This window comes from Carcharhinus amblyrhynchos, unplaced genomic scaffold, assembly GCF_965287045.1.
Source record: "Carcharhinus amblyrhynchos unplaced genomic scaffold, sCarAmb.v2.hapA chromosome_224, whole genome shotgun sequence".
Classification (NCBI taxonomy): Eukaryota; Metazoa; Chordata; class Chondrichthyes; order Carcharhiniformes; family Carcharhinidae; genus Carcharhinus; species Carcharhinus amblyrhynchos.
The window spans coordinates 254,349-272,500 of record NW_027649964.1 but is presented as its reverse complement, the minus strand read 5'-3'; the positions used below and the strand labels follow the sequence as shown (position 1 = coordinate 272,500).

Here is an 18,152-nt window from a genome sequence, read left to right as displayed (position 1 = left end):
TTGTGTGTGTGTGTGTGTGTGTGTGTGTGGTTGTGTGTGTGTGTGTGTGTGTGTGTGTGTGTTTGTGTGTGTGTGTGTGGTTGTGTGTTTGTGTGTGTGTGTGTGTGGTTGTGTGTTTGTGTGTGTGTGTGTGTGTGTGTGTTTGTTTGTGTGTGTGTTTGTTTGTGTGTGTGTTTGTGTGTGTGTGTGTGTGTGTGTGTTTGTGTGTTTGTGTGTGTGGTTGTGTGTGTGTGTGTGGTTGTGTGTGTGTGTGTGGTTGTGTGTGTGTGTGTGTGGTTGTGTGTGTGTGTGTGTGGTTGTGTGTGTGTGTGTGTGGTTGTGTGTGTGTGTGTGTGTGGTTGTGGTTGTGGTTGTGTGTGTGTGTGTGTGTGTGGTTGTGTGTGTGTGTGTGTGTGTGGTTGTGTGTGTGTGTGTGGTTGTGTGTGTGTGTGGTTGTGTGTGTGTGGTTGTGTGTGTGTGGGTGTGTGTGGTTGTCTGTGTGTGGGGGTGTGTGGGGTTGGGGGGGAAGTATGGGGGGGAAGTGTGGGTGGGGGGAGAACGGTGGGGGGAAGTGAGTGTGCGGTGGGGGGGGTGAGTGTGCGGGGGGGGTGAGTGTGCGGGGGGGGGAATTGTGGGGGGGGAGTGGTGTGGGGTGGGGGGGGAGAAGTGTGGGGTGGGGGGGGAGAAGTGTGGGGTGGGGGGGGAGAAGTGTGGGGTGGGGGGGGAGAAGTGTGGGGTGGGGGGCGGGAGGGAGGGGTGGGGGGGGAGAAGTGGCGGGGGGGGGGAGAGGAGGGGTGGGGGGGGGGAGGGAGGGGTGGGGGGGGAGAAGTGGCGGGGGGGGGAGAGGAGGGGTGGGGGGGGAAGTGAGGGGTGGGGGTGGGAGAGGGGTGGGGTGGGGGGGGAGAGTGGGGGGGGGAGAGGGGTGGGGAGAGGAAGTGGGGGGGGGGGAGAGGGGTGGGGGGGGAAGTGGGGGGATGTGGGGAAGTTGAGGGCCGAGTGTATGGGGAAGTGGGGGGGGTGGGGAAGTGGGGGGGGTGGGGAAGTGGGGGGGGTGGGGAAGTGGGGGGGGGGAGGGAGAGAGAGGGTGGGGGGGGAGAGAGGGGTGGGGGGGGGAGAGAGGGGTGGGGGGGGGAGAGAGGGGTGGGGGGGGAAGTGAGGGGGGGGAGGAAAGGGGTGGGGGGGGGAAGTGGGGGGGAGAGGGGTGGCGGGGGAGAAGTGTGGGGGGTGGGGAGGAGAGGGGGGGGAGAGGTGTGGGGGGGAGAGGAAGTGGGGGGGGGAGGGGGAGTGGGAGAGGTGTGGGGGGGGGAGGGGTGGGGGGGGGGAAGTGGGGGTGGGGGGGGGGGGAGAGGGGGGGGAGAGGGGGGGTGGGGGCAAGTGTGTGGGGGGGGTGGGGGAAAGTGTGGGGGGGAGAGTGTGTGTGGGGGGCAGTGTGGGGGGGGAAGTGGGGGTGTGGGGGAAAGTGTGGGGGAGAGAGTGTGTGTGGGGGGGGAAGTGGGGGGGTGGGGGCAAGTGTGTGGGGGGGTTGTGTGGGGGGAAGGGTGGGGGAAAGTGTGGGGGGGGGGGAAAGTGTGGGGGGGTGGGGGGGGAATTGGGGGGGGTGGGGGAAAGTGTGGGGGGGAGTGTGTGGGGGGGGGGAGTGTGTGTGGGGGGGGGGGGGAGTGTTGGGTGGGGTGTGTGGGGGCAAGTGTGGGCGGTTGAGGGGGGGAAGTGTGGGGGGGGGGGAGAGAGGGGTGGGGGGGGAAGTGGGGGGGGGAGAGAGGGGTGGGGGGGGAAGTGGGGGGGGGGAGAGAGGGGTGGGGGGGGGTAAGTGGGGGGGGGGAGAGAGGAGTGGGGGGGAGAGAGAAGTGGGGGGGGAAGTTGGGGGGGGAGAGGGGTGGGGGGGGAGAGGGGTGGGGGGGAGAGGGGTGGGGGGGGAGAGGGGTGGGGGGGGAGAGGGGTTGGGGGGGGGGAGAGGGGGTGGGGGGGGAAGTTGTGGGGGGGAGAGGGGTGGGGTGGGAAGTGGGGGGGGAGAGGGGTGGGGTGGAAGTGGGGGGGGGAGAGGGGTGGGGGGGGGAAGTGGGGGGGGGGGAGAGGGGGGGGGAGACTGGGGGGGGGGAAGTGGGGGGATGTGGGGAAGTTGAGGGCGGAGTGTATGGGGAAGTGTGGGGGGTAAGTGGGGGGGTGGGGGCAAGTGTGTGGGGGGGGGAAGGGTGGGGGGGGGTGGGGGAAAGTGTGGGGGGGAGTGTGTGTGGGAGGAAGTGTGGGGGGGGGGCAGTGTGGGGGGGGGGGGAAGTGTTGGGGGGGGGGTGTGGGGGGTTGGGGGCAAGTGTTGGGGGGGAAGTGGGGGGGGGAAGTGGGGGGATGTGGGGAAGTTGAGGGCGGAGTGTATGGGGAAGTGTGGGGGGGGTAAGTGGGGGGGTTGTGTGGGGGGGAAGGGTGGGGGAAAGTGTGGGGGAAAGTGTGGGGGGGGTAGTGTGTGGGGGGGAAGTGGGGGGGCTGGGGGAAAGTGTGGGGGGGAGTGTGTGTGGGAGGAAGTGTGGGGGGGGGGGGAGTGTGTGTGGGGGGGGGGAAGTGTTGGGGGGGGTGTGTGGGGGGTGAGTGGGGCAAGTGTGGGGGCAAGTGTGGGGGGTTGGGGGGGGAGAGAGGGGTGGGGGGGGAGGGGGGGGAGAGAGGGGTGGGGGGGGAGGGGGGGGAGAGAGGGGTGGGGGGGGAAGTTGAGGGCGGAGTGTATGGGGAAAGGGGGGGAAGTGGGGGGGTGGGGGCAAGTGTGTGGGGGGGGGTTGTGGGGGGGTGGGGGCAAGTGTGTGGGGGGGGGGGGAAGTGTGTGTGTGGGGGGGGGAAGTGTGTGGGGGGGGGGAAGTGTGTGGGGGGGGGGGAAGTGTGTGGGGGGGGGGGGAAGTGTGTGGGGGGGGGGGAAAAGTGTGTGGGGGGGGGGGAAGTGTGTGGGGGGGGGGGAAAAGTGTGTGGGGGGGGGGGAAGTGTGTGGGGGGGGGGGAAGTGTGTGGGGGGGGGGGGGAAGTGTGTGGGGGGAGTGTGTGTGTGGGAGGAAGTGTGGGGGGGGGGGAGTGTCTGTGGGTGGGGGAAGTGTTGGGGGGAAGTGGGGGGTGTGGGGGAAGTGGGGTGGGGGGGTGTGTGGGGGTGGGGGAAGTGGGGTGGGGGGGAGGGGAAGTGGGGTGGGGGGGGTGGGGGGTGTGTGGGGGGGGGGAAGGGAAGTGTGGGGGGGGGAGAGGGGTGGGGGGGGAAGAGGGGTGGGGGGGGAGAGGGGTGGGGGCTATGTGGGGAAGTGGTGGTGGGGAAGTGGGGGGGTTAGTGTGGGGGGGGGAGTCGGGGGGAGTCGGGGGGAGAGAAGTGGGGGGGATGGGGCGTGTGGGGGGAAGAGGGGTGTGGAAGTGTGGGGGGGTGCGTGAGGGGGGTGGGAAGTGTTGGGGGAGGAAGTGGGGGGGGAATGAGTGGGGGGGCAAGTGGGGGGGGGTAGTGTGGGGGGGGGAAGTGCAGGGGCGGTGTGGGGAAGCGCACCGGGGGATAGAGAAGTGTGGAGGGGGGGAGGGGCAGGGGGTGGGGTGTGGGTGGGGTGCGAATGGGATCAAAGGTTTGTGCGATGCATAATTGCACAAGCAGGTTTTTAATGACAAGTTTCTAACTATTAAAAGAGTTGGTAAACTCCTATCATTTATTAATGAACAAGATGGATGGTGGTAAATAAAATTAGAACCAGATCAGATAAGGTCGAATGCCTACAGAATAAAAGTCTATACTTAGAATTGAATACAATGATTGCAAACTTTTTTTATTAAACAGATCATTCGGATCGGGGGCAAGGGACAAAAGTGTTCGTCGAGTTCCCTAAACTTTTGATGGAAGATATCATTCAGTCTGCCCTTTAGTTGATGCCTGGTATTTTTGGTCAAAGCTAACTAGATAAAATTACAAGTAATGGGGTAATGCAAGAGAGAGAAACAATGTGAAATTAGAATAGGAAAGTATGTGATAGGCTAATCACAAAACTATCTGTGTTAAAACAAAGATGTATTAACATTGAGAATCACAATCCGGGCTGAAAAACTTTAGAAGAGTGAATATAAGTTCACAAAGGGACAAATGAGTGTAAGAGTTACATTGACGCAATTACCAGTTGCTTGTTCGAAGTCACAGTCCATTTCTAAGAGTTGGAGGCATGTGACAGCATGTGACATTTATTAGATTTCAATCGACAGTATCACCAAGAACCAGCCAGAAATCTTTATAAATTGAAATTAGTTAGAAATTTCACAACATAAATTCAAAATACAATAAAATATCTTATTTTAAAGTTACAAGATGACCAAACATTTCATTGATTTCAAAAGCCAAGTAAAATATTCAAGAATCAACATTGCTCTTTTTACAGTTTTTTTAAAGTTATTTGACATTGTCACAGCTGCAAGCTGATATTCCAATATTGAAGTAAAGTCAGGCTGTTAACATCACTGACAGTAATAAAATCATGCACATGTAAAATTCAGCTCAAAATTTAAAACTGACAGGGGAGCAGCATTACTGACCAAAAACCCTGTAAAAAGTGACAAGTCCACCGGATGTAGATCATAAAAGGAATTTTAGCCACGATATTAACAAGATAATAGGAAACTTACAAATTTTATAATATAAAAGAAAAACTTTGATATATAGCATTTTCATCTCTTGCTTTCTTAAACAAGATTACTGAAGTAAGATATTTTGAATTTGACTGTTTAATCAAACATAGGCAACTAATTGAGGGACTGAGGAGCTGTTAATTGGGTTGAGACAAATAAGGAAAGGAAATCTGTAGGAACCTGGTTTAAATTTACAAGGATTTTTTGTGACATCAATCGATAATTTCTGCACAGGTTTCAAAAACTAGAAGTAACTACTGCTTTTCAGAAAATACCAAGTCTTAATACAAAAATATTTATCTTACTTTGTGATTTATTCTTAGATTGAAACAACAAAATTAAGTTGAACAGTAGGATAACATCTATATGTATCACTTCACTACTGGACAAATTCCCTTTGATAATGTTTCTCTTCAAAAGTTTGAGCGTTTTGTGCTCCGCTTCCACATTTCCAAATTTGAAATATTTGTTCAAATGCAATTAAACTGACTTTGAAGTAATTAAAAAAACAACTACTGGACGTTTTGAACCGAAAAACTGCACATTACGTAAAAAGAACACTGAATAGACTTAGTAATATAGGAACAGGAGTAGACCATTCAGCCCATCAAGCCTTCTCTGCCATTTAATATTGCTATGGTTAATCAGACACCTTTATCCGCACTATCTCCATAACCCGTTATCATTGTTAATCAGAAATCTTTGCTTCGGTGTAGCTCTTCTACACAGAAAAAGCCATTTCCTGAAATGATTTCCAGATCTCTGCCTTCACTGCAATTTTCCATGTTATTGGAATATGGATAATGAGATCTAGAGCTACATTTAATATTTTACTTCAAAGCAAATATTAAACATGAATCCTCAGAATAAAGTATGAAGCAGTGCCAGTGAAGGCAGTAGATTTAAAATTCATTTTACAGAGTTGCCAATAGAAGCTTTCAGCCGAGATGATGAGAAGAGACATTGTGCGGGTCGGACCCCGTTCTGAAAGGGGGAATGGAACCAAGAGCAGAACAAGAGTTATTGCCAAATCGAAATCATGCTGTTTCTGTCAGGGAGGGAGTCTGCTTGTGTCTTCGACCGTAGGAACTCCAGATTTGCTGAGACTTATACAAGAATAAAATTCAAAGTCAGTGCCACTACGTAAAACAAAAGACAGCATATCTTCATTAGGACTAAAGAAGTCCTAAAGATGATTAAAAATTTCCAATTAATAAATTGATGGTGATTTTCTTTCTTCATGCTGCGACTATTCCATCAGTTGGGAAACCTGTTTTCAACTCATTTGTGGCTTTGTGCTGAGCTTGAATATTTGAAATCAAATCCATGGAGTTGTTTGACACTCCGGGCTGGACATTCTCCCTTTCAGATACAGGACGATACAGTTTATGACCACGAGGATCGGTCTCCACGTATTCGTAACCAGGAGGTACTGCAAATGAGGCAAGGCACACCTCAATCGCCTTTGGTGTAAAACTGTACTTGTAGGTAGTTCCATTATCTAGTGGTATCGTGTTAGGAACGTAGGTGTTCCGGGGTTTGAAAGAATGTACCAGGTTAGTTTGATGAGGTACGTAATGAGCCCTGAATGTTGTCATATCATCAAACTGACCAGTTGCTTTCTCCAGTTCTTGTCGTGGCTTGATCATAGGTTCCCGTGTGGAATCCCAAGGTTTGTAGTCTGCCTTCATGGTGGACTGACCTTCAAATGAAATGCTGTGCTCGCTCATCTGGGGCAAGGGCCGAGCTGGAACCACAGGCTGGACTTTGTGTTGAATGTAGTCTGTGTGAGTAGTGGTGCTCAGATTCATTTTGCCTTCAGGGGCCACAAATTGTACAGCCTTATGAATTGTTGGTGGGTCCACAGTCCAAGTTCGGTACTTGTCACGAAATTCAGTCAAGTCATAAAACTGCCTATTAGTGTTGATTTTGGTGCATGGAGGGTGAACAGGTACAGCCAGCTCTCCTATCTGCCCTTTGAAATCTCTCCTGTGAGTTGTAAGATCGTCAAAAGGGTCATCGTTTGGTTTATATTGCTCATGTTCACGTCTTTTCCGGGGCTCGTGTGTATATGGTACGTAATGCTGCCGGTAGTTGGTCATGTCATCAAACGGCATGTCTGATGACCTGGCTCCGTTTGGAGGTTTAAAGCTCTCTTTGGGAGCTGGGATTTTGACGGAGTAGTCATCTTGAAAGGTGGTTGTATTTGCAAACTTGATCAAAGGTATTTTGAAAGTATATTCTGGTTTAGATGATTCTCTTTTACAAAGTTCCCATTGCTTATAATGATCTGAAAGAGAAAGATATTGCTTATAGTTTTTCATAAAAACATAATAGAGGACACTCCAACCTGATAGTTTTAAATGTCACAGTTAGAAGATATTTTGGAAGTCAAATCAATAGAGAAGAGAACATGCTGCCTACCAGCTCCAAATTATTCCTTTTATCCAGTTACGGTAAGTAAATAGCAACCATTTTGTCTGCTGCAATTTTTAATCTGGTTCTGTTAAGAATGCAGGCAGCCCTGGGAAGAGCACAGTTATTGCCTGTATCTTGCTGCGCAGAAGGTTGTGTTGTGTAATTGTCCTGATGCTGCTCCCATGTCATTGTTAGGTCAGAAATGCCTCCTGATCTCTGAACCTTCTCTAACTGCTCAACCTTTGGCTTCCCGAGCATTCCAGATTTTAATTGCTCCACGATTGGTGGCTGCACCTTCAGGCTGCTGAAGCCCTAGATGTCGAAATTCCCTCGTTAAACCTCTCCACCTCTCTCTTCCTTTAAGGAGCTTTTTGACACCTACCTCTCTGTTCATAGGCACTAATACTTTTTGTTAGGCTCAATCTTAAATTTTATTTGATAATACATCAAGCACTTTGAGAGACGTCATTACATCTCTTTTTATATAGGTTTTATATAAATACAAGTTGTTACATTTTTCATTGCCATACCTCTGTAAGTAGGGATTGTTTCCATCTTTGCCGGCGAGGTAACCTTTTGTTCCAGTGGTCGAGCTGGAGCTACCGGTTGAATAGGGCGCAGGTTAAAATCTCGTTTGTAAGTGGTATCCAAATTCATCACTCCTTGTGGTTGTCTGAATTCTTCGCTAACCTTTCCTGGCCTAGGCTGGATATCGTGTGGTTTATAATCAGCCCTGTGGATAGCGGAGGGTAAGCTCAAATAATGACACAAATATGACACTGATTCAGAATAAACAGTCTGATTTTCTGTGGTGTTCTGGCGCAGAGACAACGTGAGCTGGAATGACAGTATTTTGTTTTGCTTTAGTTAGTGCCAAAAAAGTAATTGCAGCAGACTTGTTATTTCCCTCCCGAAAACATGCAGAGAGAGCTACTGCAAAGACTCATCACAAGTAAGGAGTCCAGTCTCCATGGGAGCTAGGTTACATACTGTGCAGGCAGTCTTACCCAGTGTGCTGCTGTGATCATACCCTGCAGGCAAGTCCAAATAAAAATTCAAGCAAAAGTCTCTCTGGTAGAGCAGCGTAACTCCACTGACTGGGTTGTTTCTGTTGGGGGACTTTCTGTAGAAACTGTCAGCCTTGCTCTCTCTTTGGGTACAGATGTTTCAATCTCCCTGTTTCAGTCAGATCAACGCCACAGGCTAATCGGACGTTTCTCTTCTCAAGCAATAACAAATCAGTCTGTAACACTGGCTCCCGGGACAACTCACATCCACGTAAAAGGTCCAAATGTTTCCTTAAAATCGTGTCTTTTACACTCAGTTCATAGGATAATGGTCCTATCGCAACAATTCCTAGAACCCAGCTTGGATCAGTTTCGAAATTTTTCACATAAACTGCGTCATCTATTTTGAATGATCTTACCTCTTTAATCGCATCATGGTTCCTCTTTTGGTTGCACTGACTGGCCTCTACCCTCCTCACTAAATTTGGGGAACCAGGATTAGCCTGATCCTTAGACGTCGACCCATCATTAGTTCTCCTAGAGACATACCAATGACTGAATATAGCAGCTCTGTTCTACTTTGCAAGTTTGACTTTCACTGGACCAGGTTTTGTGCTGATGATCTTATAATTGCACTTGTTGCTTTTTACCTCGTTGCCAAATGCAACTTGGCTCCATCCTTCAAGAACAAGCTATAGGTATTTATTAACAAACAACTATTTACAGGGTGATGCAGATTCAATGCTTCCGGACATGACTTTAGGATCTAGCTTCTGCAACAAGCTGGAATGAAGCCCCAGCTAGGTTACTGATTTGTCAGCCTGGATCATGTGACCCTTTCATTCCGTCACCCTTTAAAAGGATCAAACAGCGCAGCCGTTATCTCTGGTTCTCTCTTCTGGCATTTCTAGTGGGAGAATGCATTTGTCTCTATTGATTATATCAAAACCCACCGTAACTTTGAACACCTCTCTTTCCAAGGTGAACTACCCAAGCTTCTCCAGTCTCTTCCCGTAAAATCCTGCATCCTTGGTATCATTCTCTTCCATATCTTCCCTTAGATTTTGACAACTCTCTGAAAGTTTGCTGCCCAGAACTGAACACAATACTCCAGTTGAGACTTAACTAGTGTTTATCAAATTTTAGAATAATTTCCTTAAGGCAAGGATCTCAAATTTAAGCTGCTTTTAAACAGTTGTCTTATCCTGCTACCATCAAATGTTTGCATACATAAACCCTTATAACTATCTGTTCCTACACATCCTTTACAGTTGCACCATTTTGTTTATATTGCCTTTCTGCTTTCTTCCTACCAAAAACAGGTATCGCTTCACATTTATCTGTGCAGCTGTCCTGTCTACACATGATATAATACTTTTAGCAATCTTTCAAAAAATCATTAATTCAATATTCATTAATCCAACGTAACACATCTTGGAAGAAATTGAGAGATTTACCAATTGCTTGTTTTAAAGTGTAGGCTTAGAAATAAAGATACACAAAAAAAATCCAAAAAATATGTCCCACCCACCATAATGCTGGTGGATAATTGGAAGCAGAAACGCCTGGAATTAAGTTTCGTTCCACAGAATCTATTCCCAAAAATAACACTTCTTTCAATTCTTACACTTTCAAATAATCAGTAAATGATGCTAAGCATTCAGATTTTTCCCCATTTTAATTTAACAGTTAAAAAAGGGACTGGAATAAAGTACACCTGAGAAACATATCTTCATTATTCATCAGGCGACTTGAACCAGTAGATTACATCCGAATAGTTATAATCGTAAATCAATAATACATCAAATTTCCAACAGAATTCCAACATTGTCACAAATTCTGAATGCTTGAATTCCCATCTCACTAATGCGCAGGTCGATTAACAAAGTTATTAAAAATTTAAATCTCTCTAGTCCCCCCTCCCCCCCAAACCCCAAGGAGGGTTTAGTGCACTCGATCTGAAAAGCTATTTTTTCCACCTTAAGCAGAATTAGAATAAAATACCGGAAGGTGGTGATGCTTTGCATCTTGTCTTGGTGCCGTTGATAGTTCTCCCGTGGTTTGTAGGATCCTCGGGGTTGAACGTCATTATATGGAGCATATTTCTCCACGTACTCAGTAATTAAGCATGGCTTATTAATCTTCTCAAAGATCGCAGTGGGAAGATGCGGACAGCGATGGCGCCTGTTGCAAAAAGACAATATTCAAATTCAAGTCATAATCACTCCCAAAAACCTTTCACCATTTAGCCAAAGGCATTTGCCTTTCTATTGTCTTCTGGAGCTCTAATTAATTGGTCATTAATGTTTGTAAATGACACATATTAAAAATGCCTATTCACTGGATGGAAATGCATGAGAGTCTGACACTTCGATATTGGAGTCTACTTTAAAGATGAAATGATAGACAAGAGACATATGCTGAGCAAAGTCTAGTGGCACAGTGGGTAGTGCTCCAGCCTCTAAGCCAGAAGCTCTGAGTTCAAGTCCCACTCCATAGGACCATAGAAAATTACAGCACAGAAACAGGCCTTTTGGCCCTTCTTGTCTGTGCCAACCCATTTTTCTGCCTAGTCCCACTGACCTGCACTTGAACCATATCCCTCCACACCCTCTCATCCATGAACCTGTCCAAGTTTTTCTTAAAAGTGACCCTGCATTTACCACTTTATCCGGCAGCTCATTCCACACTCCCGCCACTCTGTGTGAAGAAGCCTCCCCTAATATTCCCTTTAAACTTTTCCCCCTTCACCCTTAACCCATGCCCTCTGTTTTTTTTCTCCCCTAGCCTCAGTGGAAAAAGCCTGCTTGCATTCACTCTATCGATACCCATCAAAATCTTATACACCTCTATCAAATCTCCCCTCATTCTTCTACGCTCCAGGGAATAAAGTCCTAACCTATTCAATCTCTCTCTGTAACTCAGCTTCTCGAGTCCTGGCAACATCCTTGTGAACCTTCTCTGCACTCTTTCAACCTTAGTTACATCCTTCCTGTAACTAGGTGACCAAAACTGTACTCAATACTCTAAATTCGGCCTCACCAGTGCCTTATATAACCTTGATGTGGAGATGCCGGCGTTGGACTGGGGTAAACACAGTAAGAAGTCTGACAACACCAGGTTTAAGTCCAACTGATTTATTTGATTATTATATAACCTTACCATAAGGCCAATGTACCAAAAGCACTCTTTACGACCCTATCCACCTGTTGACGTCACTTTTAAGGAATTCTGTACCTGTATTCCCAGATCCCTCTGTTCAACTGCACTTTTCAGAGTCCTACCATTTAGCCCGTACGTTCTACTTTGGTTTGTCCTTCCAAAGTGCAATACCTCACATTTGTCTACGTTAAATTCCATTTGCCATTTTTCTGCCCATTTTTCTAGTTGGTCCAAGTCCCTCTGCAAGCTTTGAAAACCTTCCTCATTGTCCACTACACCTCCAATCTTTGTATCATCAGCAAATTTGCTGATCCAATTTACCACATTATCATCCAGATCATTGATATAGATGACAAACAGCAATGGACCCAACACTGATCCCTGCGGCACTCCACTAGTCACAGGCCTCCACTCAGAGAAACAATCCTCCACAACCACTCTCTGGCTTCTTCCATTGAGCCAGTGTCTAATCCAATTTACAACCTCCCCATGTATACCTAGCGACTGAACCTTCCTAACTAACCTCCCATGGGGGACCTTGTCAAAGGCCTTGCTGAAATCCGAGTAGACAACATCCACCACCTTCCCTTCATCCACTTTCCTGGTGACCTCCTCAAAGAACTCTAATAGACTGGTCAAACATGACCTACCACGCACAAAGCTATGTTGACTCTCCCTAAAAAATCCCTGTCTATCCAAATATTTGTAGGTCCTATCCCTTATCACACCTTCCAATAACTTGCCAATCGCTGACGTCAAACTTACTGGCCTGTAATTTCCTGGATTTCTTTTGGAACCTTTTTTAAACAACGGAACAACATGAGCCACCCTCCAATCGTCCGGCACCTCCCCCGTGAATACTGACATTTTAAATATGTCTGCCAGGGCCCCTGCAAGTTCAACACTAGCCTCTCTCAAGGTCCGTGGGAATACCCTGTCCGGTCCTGAGGATTTATCCACTCTTATTTGCCTCAAGACAGCCAGCACCTCTTCCTCTTTAGTCTGTAAAGGTTCCATGACCTCCCTACCTCTTTGCCCTATTTCCATAGACTCCATGCCTGTTTCCTCAGTAAATACGGATGCAAAAAACCCATTTAGTATCTCCCCCATCTCTTTTGGTTCCATACACAGTCTACCACTCTGGTCTTCAAGAGGACCAATTTTATCCCTCGCTATCCTTTTGCTCCTTACATACCTACAGAAGCTCTTTGGATTTTCCTTCACTCTGTCTGCCAAAGCAACCTCATGTCTTCTCTTAGCCCTCCTGATTTCCCTCTTAAGTAGCTTCTTGCACTTTTTAATACTCCTCAAGCATCTGATCTGTTCCTTGCTGCCTGTACATTTCATACAACTCTCTCTTTCTCTTAATCAGTGTTACAATCTCCCTCGAGAACCAAGGTTCCTTATTCCTATTTACTTTGCCTTTAATCCTGATAGGAACATACAAACTCTGCACTCTCAAAATTTCTCCTTTGAAGGCCTTCCACTTTCTAGTCCACTCAATCACTTAGCAACATTACCAAGCAGATTGTCAATCTTTCCAATCCAACTCTGATAGGCATTAAGAGCAAAAGGGTTTCCTGATCAGCCAGAAACATGTCGGCAGCCCAACAGACTCCCCATGTTAAAAGACCCCACATGCAAGTTCTTCCCATGCGCTCTGTTGCAAATGTCCTCCTTGCTTTGATGAGCTGGTCAGGAGAGAGAAATGTTGCAGACCTCCCAACAATAAATATTGTGGTCTGATAATGTTATAAAAATACTAAAACATTCATTTTCTCAGGGAGATACTTACACATGGCACTTAGAGTGTTCCACAGGAATATCAGCACCAGTCTATTGAAACCTAGTCTGGCTCTAATTGGTACAATTTTCTAATACAATGTACAGGTACATAAATGCAGGACTAGATAACTGGCCCCTGGAACCTGCTTCACCATTTAATTAGACCATGGCCGATCTTCTATCTCACCGTCATCTTCCTGCATTACCCCGTTATCCCTTAATGTCACTCTGTATCTAGGAATCTATCGATATCTGTCTTGAACCTGTTCCGTGACTGAGTCTCCGCACTTCTCCAGGGTAGGGAATTCCAATTGAACAAATTCCTCCTCTCTGCAGTCCTAAAAGACCTGCCCCTTATTCTGATGCTGTGCCCCCTTCTAGAGTCATTAGCCAGGGGAAACATCCTTCCTGCATCTACCCAGTTGAGCCCAGTAAGAATTCTGTACCCTTCAGTTAGGTCACCTCTCATTCTTCTAAACTCCAGTGAATATAGATCTATCAATCTCTCCTCACTGATCCCAGGGATCAGTCTGGAAAACCTTTGTTGTACTCCCTCTATGCCAAGTATCTCCTTCCTTAAGTAACTGTACACAATACTCCAGTTGTGGTCTCACCAAGGCAGTATACAATTGCAACAAGACATCTTTTCCCTTGTACTCAAATCCCCTTGCAATAAAGGCCCTTGTTGCACCTGCATGTTCGCTTTCAGTGACTTATGAAAAAAAGACCCAAGTCCCACTGGACATCAACACTTCCCAATTTCTCCTCACTTATTCTGCACTTCTTTTTTTTCTACCAAAGTGGATAACATCACATTTTCCCATCCTATTCTATCTGCCATGTTTTTCTTCGCAAGTTTGCAGATCCCAGTTTTCTCTCTTCTTTTCTTAAGCAGAATGGTTACATTTGCTATTTTCTAATCCGCGGGAACCCTTCCAAAATCAGATGACTGTCACTGCATCTATATCCCTACAGCTACCTCTTTCAACTCTGGGATGTGGTCCATCAGGTCGAGGGGATTCACCAACTTTCAGTCCCATTAATTTCTTTTAATCTCATTAATCCTTTGGCTTCCTAATATTTCAGGGACATTTTTTGCATCTTCCTTCATGAAGACAGACAGAGTAGCAGAATTTTTCCATTTTGCCTCACCAGCAAAATCCAGCAGTAAACCAGCTGAATAAAAACAATTTGAAATTCTCCCAATGGTTAATGGTGGCTTGGTTTTCCCACTGTCTGCTGGAATGAATGTTATTTGCATTCATTAACATTTCATGAATGCTTATTATTAACAGCAGCTCACCAGAATCTCTTCACACTTTCTAATCTTGCGTCACGGCAGCGGAAAATTATTTCGGATTCAAACTCATTTGAAAATGAGCAGCATCCACAAATCAGACCTCAGTTTGCTACAAAATGAATACAGAAAACAGCCTATCTGCCAAAGTGCTGCACCACTCCTGTTGCATTCAATGCCACGCTGCTGGGACAGTACAAATGTTCTAAGCCAACACTGATTGTAAAGTCAATGCAGCCAACTCCAGAATTGTGGGTGGGGGGAACCATCCAACCCTCATGCACCCCACTGATCTATCCAACCGCCCCAGCCAACTTATGCCTCCACCTCCTCACGCACCAACACTGCCACAAACCTACCCATTTAGCTGATAAATTTAACCTCTCCCAGCCTCTGGAAAGTGGCTGTACGTTTAACCTTACCTACCTTATGACAGTCAGTGCCAAAACAAGAGTGCATGGCTTCCTCACATTCAACCATGTAAGGCTTCCTAACATTCCTCCCTGTCAGGCAGGGACGAAGCGGTCGAGCGAGGGAACCGCGGTTTACTAAGGAAGTTGAATCTCTTGTGAAGAGGAAGAAGACTTACGTAAAGATGAGATGTGAAGGCTCAGTTAAGGCTCTGGAGAGTTACAAATTAGCCAGGAAGGAACTAAACAGAGAGTTAAGAAGAGCCAGAAGAGGACATGAGAAGTCTCTGGCAGGTAGGATCAAGGAGAACCCTACAGCTTTCTATAGGTATGTCAGGAATAAAAGAATGATTAAGGCAAAATTAGGGCCAGTCAGGGACAGTAGTGGGAAGTTGTGCGTGGAGCCTGAAGAGATAGGAGAGGCACTAAATGAATTTTTTTCGTCAGTATTCATGCAGGAAAAAGTCAATGTAGTCGAGCAGAATACTGAGATAGAGGCTTTTAGACTAGATGGGATTGAGGTACATAAGGAAGAGGTGTTAACAATTCTAGAAAGTGTGAAAATAGATAAGTCCCCTCGGCCAGATGGGATTTATCCTAGGATTCTCTGGGAGGCTAGGGAGGCGATTGCAGAGCCTTTGGCTTTGATCTTCATGTCGTCATTGGCTTCAGGTATAGCACCGGAAGACTAGAGGATAGTAAATGTTGTTCCCTTGTTCAAGAAGGGGAGTAGAGACCATCCTGGGAATTATACACCGGTGAGCCTTACTTCTGTTGTGGGCAAAGTTTTGGAAAGGATTATAAGAGATAGGATTTATAATCATCTAGAGAGAAATAATTTGATTAGGGATAGTCAACGCGGTTTTGTGAAGGGTAGGTCGTGCCTCACCAACCTTATTGAGTTCTTTGAGAAGGTGACCAAAGAGGTGGGTAAGGGTAAAGCAGCTGATGTGGTTTATATGGATTTTAGCAAAGTGTTTGATAAGGTTCCCCATGGTAGGCTACTGCAGAAAATATGGAGACATGGGATTGAGGGTGATTTAGCAGTTTGGATCAGGAATTGGCAGCTGAAAGAAGACAGAGGGTGGTGGTTGATGGGAAATATTCATCCTGAAGTTCAGTTACTAGTGGTGTATCGCAGGGATCTGTTCTGGGGCCACTGCTGTTTGTCATTTTTATAAATGACCTCGATGGGTGTAGAAGGATGGGTTAGTAAATTTGCAGACGACGCCAAAGTCGGAGGAGTTATAGACAGTGCGGATGGATGTTACAGTTTGCAGGGGGACATAGATAAGCTGCAGAGCTGGGCCGAGAGGTGGCAAATGGAACTTAATGCGGAAAAGTGTGAGATGATTCACTTTGGAAGGAGTAACAGGATTACAGAGTATTGGGCTAATGGAAAGACTCTTGGTAGTGTGGATGAGCAGAGAGATCTCAGTGTACGTGTGCATAGATCCCTGAAAGTTGGCACCCAGGTTGATAGGGTTGTTAAGAAGGCGTACGGTGTGTTAGCTTTTATCGGTAGAGGGTTGAGTTTCGGAGATGTTGCAGCTGTACAAAACTCTGGTGCAGCCGCACTTGGAGTACTGCATACAGTTCTGGTCGCCGCATTATAAGAAGAATGTGGAAGCATTGGAAAGGGTGCAGAGGACATTTACCAGGATGTTGCTTGGTATGGTGGGAAGGTCTTATGAGGAAAGGCTGAGGGACTTGAGGTTGTTTTCATTAGAGAGAAGGAGGTTAACAGATGACCTAATTGAGGCACACAAGATGATCAGAGGGTTAGATAAGGTGGACAGTGAGAGCCTTTTTCCTCAAATGGTGATGGCTGCTAACATGAGGGGACATATATTTAAATTGAGGGGTAATAGATATAGGACGGATGTCAGAGGTAGGTTCTTTACTCAGAGGGTAGTAAGGGCATGGAATGCCCTGCCTGCAGCAGTTGTGGACTCGCCAACTTTAAGGGCATTCAAATGGTCATTGGATAGACATATGGATAATACTGGAATAGTTTAGGTTAGAGGGTCATTAGATTGGTTCCACTGGTCGGTGCAACATCGAGGGCCGAAGGGCCTGTACTGCGCTGTAATGTTCTATGTTCTAACCCTCCAGCCTTTGACCCAAAGCCTCAGGAATGCAATGCACTGTACAGTTCTCACTCAGCCTGAGTCGGGTGAGAAAGGGGCAATTGGACTTCCAGATAAGAAGTCCAGCTCCAACTGGCCACTCCACATGTATCCAATCCCATGATTTATTTTCAATTCCTCTGTCATGTCATTAAAATAGTTAATCAGTCGAACGAAGCAGGTGATGCCTTATTGAAAAGGAATCCCCTGTGGTTGTCCCCCTCCAAAATAGGTACATCGTTTTGGATAATGTGGAGGGGGAATGACCCTCCAGGGGTAAGTCACAGTGACCAGATCGCTGGCACAGAGTCGGGCTCTGTGGCCCAGAAGGGAAAGAGGGGGATTAGGAGAGCAATAGTGAGGGGGTCGCGATGGTTAGAGGCATGGACAGGCAGTTCTGTGGGCACGAACGAGACTCCAGGATGGTAGTCCGCCTCCCTGGTGCTGGGGCACTGGATGTCTCTGAGCGGATAGGAAGCATATTAAAAGGTGATGGTAGTCAAACAGATGTCATTGTACACATTGGTGAAAATGACGTAGGTAGAAAGAGCAGGGGGATCCTACGAGAGCAATTCAGGAAGATGAGTGCTAGGCTAAAACGTAGGGACTCTAGGGTAGCAATCTCTGGACTGCTCCCAGTGCCTAGAGCTAGAGCTAGTGAGGCTAGGAACAGGGAGATTGTACAACTGAACATGTGGCTAAAGGACTGGTGCGGGACGGAGGGTTTCAAATTTGTGGATCACTGGGAAGTCTTCAAGAGAGGATGGTACCTGTACGAGAAGGACAGTTACACCTAAACTAGAAGGGCATGAATATCCTGGCTGGGAGTTTTGCTAGTGTGTTTCAGGAGGGTTTAAACTAATGAGGCAGTGGGGTGGGGATCAAAACAGTTGGTCAGTAAGCACAGAGCTGGGGGCGAGCTTGGGGCCAGGACAAGGCTAAGGCTATCAAAGAGGAAGAGCATTCTGGAGGAGGATGACCTGAGTGGGCCTGGAGGTCTGGAGTGTATCTGCTTCAATGCGAGGAACTTAACAGGTAAGGCAGACGAACTTAGGGCCTTAATGCTTATGCGGAATTTGGATGTGGTTGCAGTGACGGAGACTTGGTTAAAAGGAGGACAGGACTGGCAGCTGAATATTCCGGGGTATAAATGTTTTAGGCGAGACAGAGGACGGGCTAAAAGAGGTGGGGGAGTAGCAATATTAGTTAGGGAGCATATTACAGCAGTGCAGAGGGTGGACAATTTAGAGGGGTCATGTAACGAGTCACTGTGGGTGGAGCTCAGAAACAGGAAGGGCACAATCACTATGGAAGATGTGGAAGCTATTGAAAGGGTACAGAGGAGATTTACA

General features: G+C 47.4%; 1 protein-coding gene across 3 annotated transcripts in view; it reads right to left on the bottom strand.

Annotated features, from left to right (window-relative positions):
* Window positions 1-3,707: 3,707 nt before the first annotated feature.
* LOC145338901 (stabilizer of axonemal microtubules 2-like) overlaps window positions 3,708-18,152 on the bottom strand; it is a 71,388-nt gene continuing 56,943 nt past the window's right edge. For all 3 annotated transcript variants that reach the window (XM_080183297.1, XM_080183299.1, XM_080183298.1), the window contains exons 2-4: window positions 10,022-10,201; window positions 7,541-7,743; window positions 3,708-6,882 (exon numbers count right to left, since the gene is read on the bottom strand). In XM_080183297.1, coding sequence (XP_080039423.1) covers window positions 5,831-6,882; window positions 7,541-7,743; window positions 10,022-10,201 — 1,435 coding nt within the window. In that variant the 3' untranslated portion in view covers window positions 3,708-5,830. The remainder of the gene's footprint in view (window positions 6,883-7,540; window positions 7,744-10,021; window positions 10,202-18,152) is intronic.